This window comes from Lonchura striata, chromosome 19 (assembly GCF_046129695.1).
Source record: "Lonchura striata isolate bLonStr1 chromosome 19, bLonStr1.mat, whole genome shotgun sequence".
Lineage (NCBI taxonomy): Eukaryota > Metazoa > Chordata > Aves > Passeriformes > Estrildidae > Lonchura > Lonchura striata.
This window is the reverse complement of record NC_134621.1, coordinates 5,375,132-5,386,752: the sequence shown is the minus strand read 5'-3', so window position 1 is coordinate 5,386,752 and position 11,621 is coordinate 5,375,132. Positions and strand designations below refer to the sequence as shown.

Genomic DNA, 11,621 nt, shown 5'->3' with positions numbered 1-11,621 from the left:
TCCCACATGTGGAGGAAGGGACTGCTCTTGCTGATTGTTTGCTGGCGTGGTTAACCAGGATTCTAGACCCTTTGTAAAGCTAAGGGGTTCTAAAAAAAAAAATCTCAGTACAAAAACCCTCTAAGCACACTTAGAACCAAGCTACTCTCCTTTGAATTACATTACAATACTTCATAAAGCTTTCCCTCAAGTCTATCACTAGAAAACACTCATGTCACTTGCAGCAGATCTGGGGTAAACACAGGACAGAAGTGGAAAAAAACCCTTAATTTCAAAAAAAGATGGAGTACATAAAGTGCTTCTTTTTAATGAACGAAATTTGAGATGTACAGTCAGGCTCAAGTTGTGCAGTTCACAAGCATGGGGGAAAAGAAAACAGACACGAGTTCAAAACAGTCAGGAAAGGAAAGGTTTAACCGAGCACTAGGCTGGACTTGCCACCGGGTGGATTTCTCCTGGAGGGTGCAGGTGCTGGTGCTACTGGGCTAGGAACAGGTGCAGCAGGCAGGGACTTTTCTTCACTCTGACCTGGGGCAGCTTCTACATCAGCCTCAGTGTTTTCTAGAAGAAAAGAAGCTTTTAAAGTGTTTGATGTGGATGATGAGAGCCAGATGTTTGGCTGGCTCAGTCGGAAGCTCAGCTCCTGTCAGTTTTGTCCAGGGGTACAGACACACTCCAATGCTGTCACCCACTGGCAGGGCAGACTCAGCCCTCAGAAGTGTTTCTCAGATCAAATCTGAGGCCTTACAGCTCAGTCTCAGGCCTTCAGGCAGAGCTACATTCAGCCAGCTGCTATTAAGAGACACCAGCAATTCATTTTTTTTTAATGACAAGCAGCTTAAGCTTAAGTCTTGTACGTATAATCAGTCAGCATTGTGACTGTGGCATTGTCATTCTGAGCAGGTGCTGGGAGCCACAGCAGCACCAGCAAGAGCTCAAACTGCATCCCCAATTTCCTAACTGGAGGGAAAAGGATCTGACACACTTCTGAGGCTTCACACAAGACACACCAGGGAACAGCCATGCATGGGGAGGCTCTGATTGTACACTCCCTGGAGAGCACATGATAGTTTATTTTAAATCCTTCTGAGCAAACCACAAGTGAAGACAGGGCACAGAAGGAATTCTTCACAGGAAGCACTTTAGATACTGGAGGAAACAACTAATGTATCTGCATTGTTGACAGCTGAGTACAGCAAGTACTTCAGCATCTCACCTTTTTACAGATTAGCATGACCAGTTCTGAGCCAAAGGCCCAAATCAGCACCAAGCAGCCCTTGATATTGGGAGTGAAGATAAACCTCACCTATTTTCAACAGACCCCTTTGCTTCCTCTCATGATCACTAATTCTGGGTTTTCAGAATTCAAAGAACTGCTGCACATTCAGCTTAAGTTTCAAGATTTAGTACATCTTGATCAGTTTTCCTCCCCCAGCCTTCTCTTCAAACTGGAACAGGCACAACTATTCCAATCTCCCCTCACAGAACAGCCACTACACCCCTTCATCTTCCCTGTCACCTCCACTACAACCCCCTGCTCTTCATGTGTGAAAGACTGTAGTCAATTCAAGATATGGGGGTATTACCACTGTTTGCAGACAAAAAGTATGTAATTTTCCATCCTCTCCCTGATGACTTTCATTTTGCTGGCACCTCCAAACACCTCAAAGAATTTCAAGGGGAAGACTCAAGGCAGATCCTGGGAGCACCACAGCACACAGCTGAACACAAGGCTGCCATGGTTTAGTTTTTGGGGTTTTCCCCCCTAGATTCATTACTTTACACTTGCTTACACAGGGATTATCCTGACTTTATACCTGCCTGCCTCATTTAGTGGAATCCTTCTAGCAGTGAGATTTTCCCACCATCAGCACAATTTGACTGCTGGAAAGAGGTAGTATCACCAACAAAACTGGAGACTTCACTGTTCATTACCTTTTCCAGGTCACAGACAAAGGCACTGACTAAAACCACCTCTAGCCTCATCTCCCATAGCTCATTTTTCCAACCTGAAAGGTAATTACTAAGTCCTACCCTTTGCCTCCTATTCTTCCTACCCCTAGCAGCAGCTTTCCTCACACCCCGTGTCAACCCAGTTTATTTTTTTCAGTGCAAAATGTAATGAGAAACCTCAAAACCCAACTTGTGCCCACTGAACCCCCCTATATCCATGCTTATAATAATCTCAGAACAACTCCAGCATCTGAGCACAGTCCTCGTGCAATCAGGAATAATCTCCACTAGAGATCTCTGCTGTGCTCATTAACTGTTTGTTTCAGCTGTGCTGGGTTAACACATTTTAATCCTGAAGCTCCTGTAGCTGCTGTGTCCCAGGGTCTGCTCTGACTGTCCCTGCCTGGGGACAGTCCCAGCACTGTGCAGGATCCAGGCTCCACCTTCCTATGGGTCATGTACAGCCAGGCACTGCTGACACTCAATTGGGCACTGCCTGATTCTCCTTAGCTGCTCACATTCATTCAGCTCACACTGCCCCTGAATCACAAAAGAAACAAGAATTACCAGCACAGGAGGCTTTGGGGGAAGTTTCTGTAGCTCCTTGTGTAGCTGATATATTTAGCACTTCCCACATAATCAAGGTAAGTTTGCCAAGCTAATGAGTGAAGTGGTAAAACCAACAGGATCAGATAAAATATTAAAGTTCTCCCTTCTCAGAAAGGGTCTAATCCCTGAGACAGCTCCCTGCTGAGTGCACTGGAAGCCACTGGGAACTCTGATGCCCAGAAAGGAACTACATCTCCCAAAGAGGAGACAAGAGCCCTGCTGCAAAATAAATGTTTTTTCGTTTTTTTTTTTTTTACCCTAGACAGGCTTGATTAATAAATATACACATCCCACCTAACACATACTTGGGGTTTTATTTACATACAGAAAATAATGTCCACATTCAAAAGATTAAACATTTTTAATGACAGAAACCTATTAGGAATCTGGTTATGCTGTGAATTTGTCAGCAGACAGCTTTTGCTTGGAGGTGTGTTCATTGTTCCTTTCCTAAGCCCAGAGACCCCTACAAGGCCAGCACAAACTCTCAGGTGTGCCAGTGGGATGTTCAGCAGCCCAGATCTGCCATCCCATCTGGAAAATCCAGGAGAGGAGGGACAGCCAGATCTGCGAGACTGGGCTCCACTGAACTACAACACCCAAAGCATCAGGGGTAGGAATTAATTTAACAATCAGATTAATTCATTTAACAATCAGGATGCTTAGGTATCTGCCACAGACACCATTTCCAGAAGGCATTAATTTCTACTCCTTCCTAAGTACCATCAGGGAAAGCTTAACATTCAAACCTTTGCCTGCCATTTTTATTTCATCTTGGCCACCTTAAAAAATTTATTTTTCAGTCCCGGCCAATATAAGAAGCAATCCCAGTGACCTTCCTTAACACTTGTTTTTTAACCACCTGTCAGCATAGATTCACCTGACCCTTGGTAAGAACTTCCTTCACTGTCACAACAAACCAAAAGACAAATACAACACCTGTGAAAATGTGAACTTTGTTAAACAAGTCAGGAATATCACTTTGCACTCAGAATTTCAGCCAGCTGTCCTGATCCCAGGCAGCCCTATTTCTGCTTCCTGGCATCTCAGCCCTTCTCACCTCCCTGCTGTCTGTGGGATCTCCTCTGCCCTGTGGGGAGCTGGTTTAAACAAGCACCAGGAAAAGCAGCAGAGCCCTTAGAGCAGTTTTCTTCTATTAGCAAACCACATCCTCCTACTCAAGGCATAAATACTAGATGCCTACAGTGCTAATTAAGACCAGACAGACATGGGAAAGAAATCCTAGAGCCTGTGCAGTTGGATTAGAAGCAGCCTGCTAGAGAGGCAACACTTATTTTAGGCACAGATACCACTCAGAGGTAGTGGAAATGTTCTGGACAAGCTCTCCCCCCTCGCTCCCAGCAAAAGTCTTTTCAGGACACGGAGGTGCTAATGGCCTCAGGGATGTCCCACCACTCCTAGGTGTTGAAAGCAGCACTTGGAAAGCAGCAGTCAACACATGCATTCCTGTCATCAGGAAGTCAGGTATTCTTAAAGTGAATCTTGCAAAGGAGGCATTTCCATCCTTAGAACTAGAAAAAGCACTTCAAGGGGAAATGCCTGTTTACAGATTTGCAGTATGCAGATCAACTTCCTTGGCAAAAATCAGCATTTAAAAAGCAACAGGAAGTCAAGAGCTGGTTAATACAGACACTTGCAGAAGCAGTAGCTGCTTTTGATTCTTCCTGTGAATATGGAGTTTGCTGTATCAAAAGACAATGGGAAAAAAAGGAAACTGCTAAACTAAAATCAATTACGTTGATGGTCCTATTTAATTTTAAGCAACTCAAACAGCAGCGTGGCCTTTCAGTCACTGAACTCTTTGCAGGAGTCTCCACCTTACCTTCCAATACTCAGGCAAATCTTCACACCAACAGCTGCTAGCAAAATAAACCAACAGGACAGTTTTCCTTTTTACCCTGATGAGCATCAGCACTCCACCATTTCACTCCATGCCCACACTCCACTGAAGCAGTTGGTCACTTTGTTGATTTGATGGGTTCCAGTGACAACCCCAGGCTGCCTCTCTCCTAATAAATGACCATTTATAGATCCTACATCCTTTTCTACTGCAAAGCCACCTGCAACAGGCTTTTACTAGAGGAGTCCAAGGAAGTTACTCACCAAAAATGTCACCACCAACATCTCCTCCCTAGAAAAGAGAGAGGAACATGTTACATCTTGTGTTTCACAAAGCATTTTCCTATTCCATGGAGTGGGTACTCCTCCATGATGTGACCATGGTGACTGGGAACACTGCTCTATGTGGCACCACATTCTGAGCCACAGGCTCAGGGAGGCACTTTTGGAGCAGCAACAGGCTCTGAGAGACCCCAACAGGCTCTGAGAGAGATCCCAACAGGCTCTGAGAGACAGAACCCAGAGTGGCACAGTGGGCTCTGCACTCATAATTCTGCAGATTGAAACCATGGGTTTGTAAGCACCATTTCTTACACACTGACTTATAATTTAACCAGTTCTTTATTTGCCTAACATTCTTCTAGAAGTTGAAACAGATATTGGATTAATCCTGATTACACATGGCACATTTGTTATTCCCATGGTGAAGGACAGAGGTGGGTAAGAACACTTTATTGTACAGAGCATCCCATATTAAGCAGCACTGACAGGACCTATAATATTCACACTGCCCAGCCAGAAGGGCAAAAAAATTACACTGACAACAAGCAAGAGTTGAGCATCCTCTGCTTTCTACTGAGCAACTCTTTGCATTTATCTGTTGGCAAGGCCAAGAGCATTTGCCCTTTCCAGGGTATTTAACTTCATTTGTGAAACAGATCAGCTTTATTTTTTTCCCCAGAAGTTTCCTTCACTACATGAACAGTTCAACATTATTTACATGCTGAATCTGTTTGCAGGCTGCAGCTTGACACAAAGATAGGGAGTCTCCCAGCAGCAGCCAAGGCTCTTCAACGGCATCAGGTTTATCAATTGTCATAGATTTAACATTGTTAATTACACAGTGAAACTGCAGAAATTCGAATTAAAAAAAAAGGCAGAAACTGACACAAATGTATCACCTTAAGTGCCAGGCGGTTTGCAGCAGAATTACTGCATAAAATATTCCACATGGGAAGAATCTCTTTGCAAAGCTGAGAGCCACAGTATTTAAACAATTTAGAAAGAATTAAACTAAACAGTTTAAATTTAAAGCTGCAAATATACAATAAAAAGTAAACTTGCTTATATTTGCTAAATTGAAATAGGGCATTTTCTGTAACAAAGAACAGTACAGTTTTGTGACTTAAAAGCTACAGCTAATAACAAAAATGGATTGTGATGCTTGATGCCAATTACCAAAATAAAATCTAAGATAAAAAGTGTCTGCTACAACATTCGAGATAATTATTTATCTACCCAGTTATTTTCAGAAAACCTAAGGCTGGAGAGTTTTAAATGAGATTTCTTTTTTCTTTGTTCATGCAAATACAGGCTATCCTGCATTCCTAGGGATCTAAGTTCAGACAAATTACTAGTTTTTTACTGAATTTACTGTGTAATCCAATACTTGGATTTATTGAATTCAAAAGAACCTTGTTTTTCCCATTAAATGTAATTACACATCCAGCAAATTTTACTTAACACCATTAATACTATGAATTATGCTTCATATTGCTACTAGGTAAAGAGTTTACATAGAAAATAACACATCTGATGGTATTATTAGAACAAAAAAATCACTAAAATTACTGAGGTGAGAATTTGCTGAGATGTGAACCCAAGTTTGTTGTCAGACCCACACAGAATGTGCTGTAGTTACTATTGTCTGTGAGATGTTTAAACCCACAATCACACACAGAGCTGAAATTAGATTTCACATCACTTCATTACTGTCTCAGCAGTTAAGAAGCTCTACAAAGGTGGTCCTTGTAAAAAATCCAGCCCTTTCTTTCTCAGCATACTGAAGAGTATCAGATGGAAAGGGGAACCTTCATGAAAAAACAAATTTGAGAGAAAGGATTCAAATCCTACAATGCTTCCAACTGTGCGAACATCCGTGATAAATCAATCCCACACAGAGTGTGAATTGTCCATTACCAGGTTCTTTGTAGCCAGGTACTGACCTTGGGATCTACGAAGTCTCCACAGTTTGCCTCAGTTGAGTTTGTTCTTTGTGGTCCAGAGGATTCACAGCTGTCTCTGGTTTCACCTGGCTTAGCCCCTACAACCAGAGATTGAGTCTAATCAGGCTGCAAGGTAAACTTAATGTGAAAGTAGATCACAGGTTTGGGTACTCTGGGAGAGGTTTTTCTTAGAAATTAAAGCTTTACCATTCTAAAAAGTCCTGGTCCTTTAGATAATACCTCACAAATTATTGTCTTAGAGCAGCACCCCATGCAGCGAGAATGTCATTTAAGCAGATGGAGTTTGGGGTCCCAAGGCCACCCATACTGGCAGTGCTCTGCAGAAAGGGAAGCTCAAATCCAGCTGTGAGAACACAAGGCTAAACTTCCTCTGAATAATCAATCAGTGCTACTCCAAACAGTACGACACAACTCCACTTGTGTGACCTGGAGAAACTGTACCCAAAACACAATTCTCTGCTTGCAACATGCACGACACTTACATAAAATAAACCCTTCTGGAAGAAATTAATGAGAAATAAACAATTCTCTGCTAGTAGGCATCACTTATAACCTCAAAGTACCAAGTGGAAAGGGAACTCTGGTTTCCACACCAGCCACCAGCAGCATCAGGCTGAGCCACAAAATGAATCAATGCCTGTCAGCATATATGGAAACAAAGCACTACAGCCTTACCTGATGCTTTAGCCCAGGAAGGTGGGTTCTCCTCAGGGGTTCCAAAGATGCTGGATGCCATTTTATTCCTCCTCACGGGCTGTTCTTGGGGCTCATCAAAGCCCAGGGAGAAGTTGGAGCCGCCGCCAGGAGGACGCAGCACTCTGTGGGGACAGGCAGCTTTACACCCTGTGCCAGCCCCCAGCTGCACTCCCAGCACATCACTTCAACCATCCAGGTAAGCTCCTGCCAGAATTCCATGCTGGCACTCTATCTCCACTGCTCTTCAGTGGCACATACAAAAATAAAACGCTCTCGTGCTCTATTTGTGCCCTTGCTCCATCCAGTATCACACCAAGGGCTGCTCCCACCAATCTGAGCCAAAAAAAAAAAAAAAAACAACTATGTGGGCATGTCAAATTCCAGCTTTTTTAAGAGTACCCTGGGAAGGTTCATTTTTAATCATCAAACTGGCTGCACAGCAAAGACTGAAGCTTGAACCAAAGGACTGGCTGCACCACTGATAGCTGGGTGCTGCAGCCTTTATTTAGATTTGTTTCCTCAGGAAAAAACCCTCAAGTCTGCAGCATGCTGCCGGTCTAGAAGTAAAAGTTGAAATTAAACAGCTTGGAGTTGACTATTATTAGGAGAGACACGTGTACCAAGCTCCAAATATGTAACCTAAATCTAACAATCTGCTCTTAGACACGAAAGAAACCTGCTCAGTACTTCAAGAGCTTGATTGTAGTCTGCTTCCAACCTGCAGAACCCAACCAAAATGAACAGCTGCAGCAAAATAAATCTTGAAACATAAACTCCTCCTGATCTCATTTTCATAAGCAGGAGATCTTCTGTTAGCTGGAGAAGCCAGACAAAAGCCAGGAGAACAAAACTGTGTGTGAGAACCTTACAAAACTGTCAGAGAGATGCGAGGACACCAACAGAACCTGGGGCTTCTTGGGCTTTCAAGACCTCCAATACTCCAAAATGAACACCAGGACAAATTAAGGATGGCGAACACTTCCTCTTCTTAAAAAATAATTTAATAAATCAGAGTTAGACCAGGAAACAGTACTCAGCTTAATGCTCCAAACCTTGGAATGAAACACAAAGAGCATGTTCAGTTGTCCAACTCACATCTTGGGAGAATTTGTGCCTGCTACATTCCAGCTGCAACACAAAAATGCTTCTCCAGCATACAGAGCTCAAACACCCCACGGCAAGGGAAATTCCTTAAGGTGTGTGACATGGATATTTACCATTACGTAACCAAAAAAAATACTTTTCCTAAAAAATTCTTTTTCTATGAATTACTAACACTCAGCTGCTAATGGGAAGATCCCATCAGACTGGAGAGTATGTTTTATTATTACTTGTTTTATCTCCTTTCTGAATCAAGATGTCGTGCAATGGTCTTGAATCACTCCTTTATCTTTTTTTTTTCTGAGGAAACGTATAGAAGGTTTATTTTCACAGTTATAGCTGTTGCAGTTACTATTCTGAAGAACAGCCTGTCCAAAGCAGGGCTTGTTCCCAAACCTTAGATCCCCTCTTTTTACCACAGCAGTGAAACGAGCACTCTCTTAAGGGCACAACAGTTTCCACTGACAGACTTAATGACATTAACAGAATAGACAACTGAAGGGGGAAAAAATATCCATCACTCAAACTGTTAAAAATGAATAATGCCTTCTATCAACCTCAGGTAAATGCTGACAGATTTTATTAGAAGCCTCTCACAGCCTCAAAATGCTGTAACCTGCTTTATGAAAGCCATGTTTAACACTTTAAGCAATGAAATGCTGTTGAATTCCACCTGATACCCGGTGATGTCCACCTATAATCCACCCACAGCTCCAGGAAGAGCTCTGGTAAAAGGTTTGGAAACAAGCTTTGTAAAGATGATTTTTTTTTTCCGCTTTAAAAAGAACCGTGGAAAACCGTAAGGGAACAGGAAGCATCCGCTTTGTCAGACTAAAACCCTTCTGAAAAAGGCCACGACAGCGTGGAAAACGACACGATCCTCTCCATCTGTGACTCCCGAGACCGCGGGTGCATCTCCCCCAGACCAACCTGCCAAGTTTTCTTTGTTTGCAGACAGGCTCCGCTCCCAGCGCCGGGAGCGGGGCCGCGGGGAACGGACGGCCCCGGCGCCGAGCACCGGGCACCGAGCGGGCCCGCCCGGGCAGCGCAGACAATGGAGCCCGCCCGGCCCCACCCAGCCCGCGGCGCTCGGCGGGGCCGAGGGGACGGGCGGAGGGGCGCGGTGCCCCCCGCCCCGCCGTGCCTGCGCGGCGAGGCGGGCAGCGCCTCCCCTCTTTGTTCGGCGGCGGGGCCGCACCGAGCGGCTCTCGGCAGCTCCCGCACCTCCCTCCCCCGGGCACGGCGCGGCCCCGGGGTGCCCCCACAGCCCACGCGGGTGGGCGCGGCCGCCCCCGCCTCCGGCCAGCCCGCCCGGGAGGAACCGCACAGCCACAGCCCCGGCCCGAGCCGCCGCGCCGGAGATGCCTTCCCTGGGACCCCCAGCCCTAACTGCCCCCCGCAGACCTGGAGCTGTTCCTGCCATTGGGGTCCATGCCCGAGAACGTGGCCGTGGTGGTCATGGCGGAGGGGTCGGACCAAGGGAAGGGCTCTGTACAGCGAGGTCCCAGGGAGGCAGCCGCCCCTGCCGGCAGCCCCTGCCGCTACCGATGACAACTGCGGCCGCCGCCCGCACCGCCGCGGCTTTTATACACCCCGCGAGCCCTGCCCACCTCCGGCCTTCTCATTGGGCGGTTCAAACGCAGTCGCGAGCTCTTACTGGACAGCGCTCTGCCATTCTCCCACCTGCCCCGCCTCTCTCTCTATTCCGAGGCGCCTTGCCTCATCGCTAAGTGCCCATTGGTGAAGCACTACGTCTGCTCTGCGGCGATTGGCTGTGAGCCGTGGCACCTGTTGTTGCTGATTGGCGGAAAAGCTGTCGCTCACAGCCGGCGAGCTGTGATTGGCTCGGCCGCACCTGCGGCCAGACAAAAGTCGCCGCGGCGCTGCCCCTCTGACGGGCCGCGGGAGGGGCTGGGCCGTGAGGGAGGTTCCGCTGCCCCCGCGGGGCTCCGGTCCCCACGGACAGCGCCCAGGGCACGGCACTAACGCGGCCGTGGCGCCACCAAACCCGCCCTGGTACCCCCCTGGCCCCTCACACGCACGGCCGTGCCCAGCCCGGGCAAGCCCCGCGGGTGCCCCAGAGGTGTCAGGGAGCGGCTCCAGGGTACAGGGATGAACCGCACCGAGGCCATGGCACGAGGCTGCTGTGGCTTTAAATGTTGGATCCAACGAGAGCTGTGTCCCTGCAGGGCCACAGGTCTGGTGGGGAACGCCAACACCTCAAAAATCATGGCAGAATAAAATAATTGGCAATTTATTATTGTAGATTATTGAGTTAATGGCTAGTGCAGCTGGGCTACAAGGCCCAGCAATGCTGCTCACCCGGCTGGGAAAAGCACGAGGCTGCACATTTTGGGTCACAGACTTTAAATCACCACGTGTTGGCCAACCCATCTGCCACATCCACCTTTGATTTCGTGACTGGGAGGTCCCTAAAACTTTCACAGACACAGATGCCTCCCTGATTACAATTTTTACTCCAAAACCTATGCATCAGCAGTATTATTTCAATGAGCACTTGCATAAAGGAAGGAGAAAGGGGAAAGAAAATCCATCTTTTCCAGCTACCCCTCCCACTTTCCACTAATAACAGCCCTTAATACCCCCAAAACACTTTCTAGATAATTTTTTTGGTCTGGAGAATACAAGGATTGTGTTACATCCCTCTATGCATAACATCCAGCACCTGAATTAACCACCAGTCTTAATATTAACACAAATTATTAAAGATAAGAACTGTTAAATATACACAAACAGGACCAATGTATTATTTTTTTTAATCTAGTATCCATTTTTAAAAATCCTGTTTTGTTTTGTGTTTTTTAAAGCTCCAACCACTATTTAGATCCCCAGGGAATTCTCTGTTGCATCACATTTTTTTAGAGGTAGATTAAAGGGAAATTTTAAGTAACATGACACAGTTGTTTTAATTCTATTATCCCTTAGGCTTGAGCATTAAGAAGTCAAATGATACCTACCTGCACACAGGTAAACATCTGCTTGCCCAGGAACTTGCAGAAGTATTTTGTCATCTAAATGCTTCTTATTCAAACCCACAGGATTTTACTCTTTAATTTGTACCCCTAAGACACACACACAGAGCCACTTTTTAAAAGTCAAGATGAAGAAAAACCCGTTCCCTATAACACAGCCAGT

The 11,621-nt window shown here is 45.8% G+C and overlaps 1 protein-coding gene across 1 annotated transcript; it reads right to left on the bottom strand.

Annotated features, from left to right (window-relative positions):
• Positions 1 to 282: 282 nt before the first annotated feature.
• Positions 283 to 10,034, bottom strand: JPT1 (Jupiter microtubule associated homolog 1). The gene is made up of 5 exons (XM_021554547.3): positions 9,870 to 10,034; positions 7,344 to 7,486; positions 6,648 to 6,745; positions 4,687 to 4,714; positions 283 to 561 (listed from the first exon to the last, which is right to left on the bottom strand). The coding sequence occupies exons 1-5, from the start codon at positions 9,923 to 9,925 to the stop codon at positions 413 to 415; spliced, it is 474 nt and encodes a 157-aa protein (XP_021410222.1). The 5' UTR covers positions 9,926 to 10,034; the 3' UTR covers positions 283 to 412.
• Between the last annotated feature and the right edge of the window lie 1,587 nt (positions 10,035 to 11,621).

What these genes read in the sequence shown, in the direction of transcription:
- JPT1 (XM_021554547.3), bottom strand. Translation starts at nt 9,925, where the DNA reads ATGACCACCACGGCCACGTTCTCGGGCATGGACCCCAATGGCAGGAAC. An exon ending in AATGGCAGGAACAGCTCCAG is followed by an intron (nt 7,487 to 9,869) that starts GTCTGCGGGGGG and finishes CTGTCCCCACAG; the next exon opens with AGTGCTGCGTCCTCCTGGCG. An exon ending in TTCCTGGGCTAAAGCATCAG is followed by an intron (nt 6,746 to 7,343) that starts GTAAGGCTGTAG and finishes CTCTGGTTGTAG; the next exon opens with GGGCTAAGCCAGGTGAAACC.